Raw genomic sequence first — 2500 nt, 5'->3', positions numbered from 1 at the left:
ACAAACACTACTGTAAGCTCACAGCTCTAGCCACTACCCTTTGCATACTCAGTTATATATACTAAATCATTACAGTAACATAACCACATTACGTTCAGATGCAATCACAAGTTCATACAGACAGTTTGACACATCCACATAAAAACAAGTAAACAAACACACAATCTCATCCTTCTCGCAGCCTCTATAGGCACATACAGAGATACAGTACACATCCACAAACACACACACTCTCCCATGCATATTAACCACTTCTATACATACTAACACATACAGACACCACCATTCTCTCTCTCTCTCTCTCTATCTCTCTCTCTCTCTATCTCTCTCTCTGACTCACCGTCTCCAGGGATGATGCGCAGGGTGACTGTGTTGCCGGCCTCCTTGATCAGGTTGACGATGTCGGAGTGGGACTTGTTGGTGATGGAGCAGCCGTTGACGGCCAGGATGCGATCGCCCACCTTCAGCTTGCCGCAGCGGTCCGCAGGGCTGCCCTCGATAATGCGTCCTATTTTATGGGGCATGGCCACACATGCATTTCCGGCTTTGGTATTGAATGTATGATTGAGTGTGTGAGTGAGTGAGTGCGTACGTGTGTATGATAGAGGAAGAAAAGATGAAATAAGAGTGAAAGATAGAAAAGACCAAACAAAGAGTATTTGTTTGTGTTTATTTGTGTGACAGAGAAAGAGACAGTGAGTGAAACAGAGAGAGGAGAAAGCAATATAGTGAATTTGTGCATAAAGTGTGTGAGTGTTTGTGTTTGTGTGTGTGTGTGTATAAGAGAAAATGGTTTTGAGATGTGTGTCACAGATGGAAGGATGGTCAAGAAATTGAGAGATGGAAAGAATGAAAATAGAGAGATGAAGGGAAGGGGGGAACACGGGAAGGAAAAAAAGAGAAAGAGAAGAGAATTAATTCCACAAGCCACCAAGCCAGATCGCCTACAGCAGAACAAGCCTTCTAAGCTGAGCATCCAATCAAGCAGCCAATCATATCGCATGCAGGCAGGAGAGATTAGAGCTGATTGGTGGAGCAGAGCACAGAGCGAGGTCATTACTGAATTTATGCGCTGGGAGAGGTGACAGTGTCCAGGCTGAACACACTCACACACACACACACACACACACACACACACACACACACACACACACACACACACACACATATACACCCCCACACGAACTCACACACCCATTGTGATTTGTTAAACCTGGCAGTGATTTAAAGGTCTGCTCTCCATTTGGACAGAAGCTTAAATAGGCTCCAACTTTCTTTCTAGAATGTGTATGCCTGTGTGTGTTTGTGATTGTGTAAGTGGTCTGTGTGTGTGTGTGTGTGCCTGTGTGTGTGTGTGTGTGTGTGTGTGTGTGTGTGTGTGTGTGTGTGTGTGTGTGTGTGTGTGTGTGTGTGTGTGTGTGTGTGTGTGTGTGTGTGCCTTTAAATCAATGCCATCATGTAAAACACATTGCTCTAAGATTCCCTGTCCAAGCATTCCCCTCTCTCTGTCACTATCTCCCTCATTCCTCCTCTTTCTCATGTTCCTCCTCTTCTTCTCTCTCCCTCCCTTCCTCCCTCCCTGTATCCTCCTCTTCCCTTCTAGAATCAATGAGCATGCGGAATCAGTCTCTCCACAGACAAGCTGGATGTTTGGTAATTGAATGCCTGTCCTTTCCTCTGGTTAGCAGGATTGATGGATACTTAGATGGATAGATGGATAGACAGGTAGATGGACGCTCACACACGGTCCCCTCATTAATAAATGGACCATCATGATGATGAGTTCGCTCTGGTTTCTTTCCATCTTTTTTCTCTCTCTCTCTCCCTCCTTACTTTTCTTCTCTCTGTTCCTCTCTCTCTCCATTTCCTCTACCTCTCTCTCCCTTTCCCCCTCCCTTTCTCTCGCTCTCTCTCTCCTCCTCTCCCTCCTCTATGCGTGGGATGGCTTGTGCGCCTGTAAGTGCTGGGTGAGACTGACACTTTGGGGTCTCGCTGTGAGAAGTGGATGCGGAGTGGATCAGGAAAAGAGGCGCGCCTCCACTTCCACTTTGCCCGGTCAAACGGACAAAGGCCCGCCAAACAGCTTGTGTTACACAAACCACAAGATCTACTTCCTGACGACGACAACTTTCTCCCTATACTCCCCTTTCAGTTCACCAAACAGTGTTTTTGAATACCAATGATGACGAAGGGTGTACATTTCTGAGAGCGGTGATCAGACTTTGGTAAAAGTTCACGTTGTGCTGTCAGCACACCAGCAGAGGGGGCTGAGTGAGTCAGCAGGAAATGTATTCAGATTCTGGTCAAAGTGACATCTAAAACATGCAGTATTAGGTCAGAGAGATGGATCCTGTTTAAAACCATTGAGCTAAGCAGTCTTTGGACTGGAGTGCTGAAATAAGATCCATGGGTAGAATCCAAATGCTCGCTCTTTTATATCTGTTTTGTTCCTCTCTCTCTCTCTGTATTTTGTGCGGGTCTCTCTCCCTCCCACACTTGT

The 2500-nt window shown here is 46.1% G+C and overlaps 1 protein-coding gene across 1 annotated transcript in view; it reads right to left on the bottom strand.

The window, feature by feature from the left end:
• The window catches only part of LOC308377006 (membrane-associated guanylate kinase, WW and PDZ domain-containing protein 1-like), a gene marked incomplete at its 5' end in the record, with an annotated part of 106959 nt that overhangs the window by 9653 nt on the left and 94806 nt on the right, over positions 1-2500 (bottom strand). The window contains one exon of the mRNA XM_080853538.1: positions 341-544. Within this exon, the coding sequence (XP_080709664.1) occupies positions 341-544 (204 nt within the window). The remainder of the gene's footprint in view (positions 1-340; positions 545-2500) is intronic.

This window comes from Sprattus sprattus, assembly GCF_963457725.1.
Source record: "Sprattus sprattus genome assembly, chromosome: 16".
Lineage (NCBI taxonomy): Eukaryota > Metazoa > Chordata > Actinopteri > Clupeiformes > Clupeidae > Sprattus > Sprattus sprattus.
This window is presented reverse-complemented; position numbering and strand designations above follow the sequence as displayed.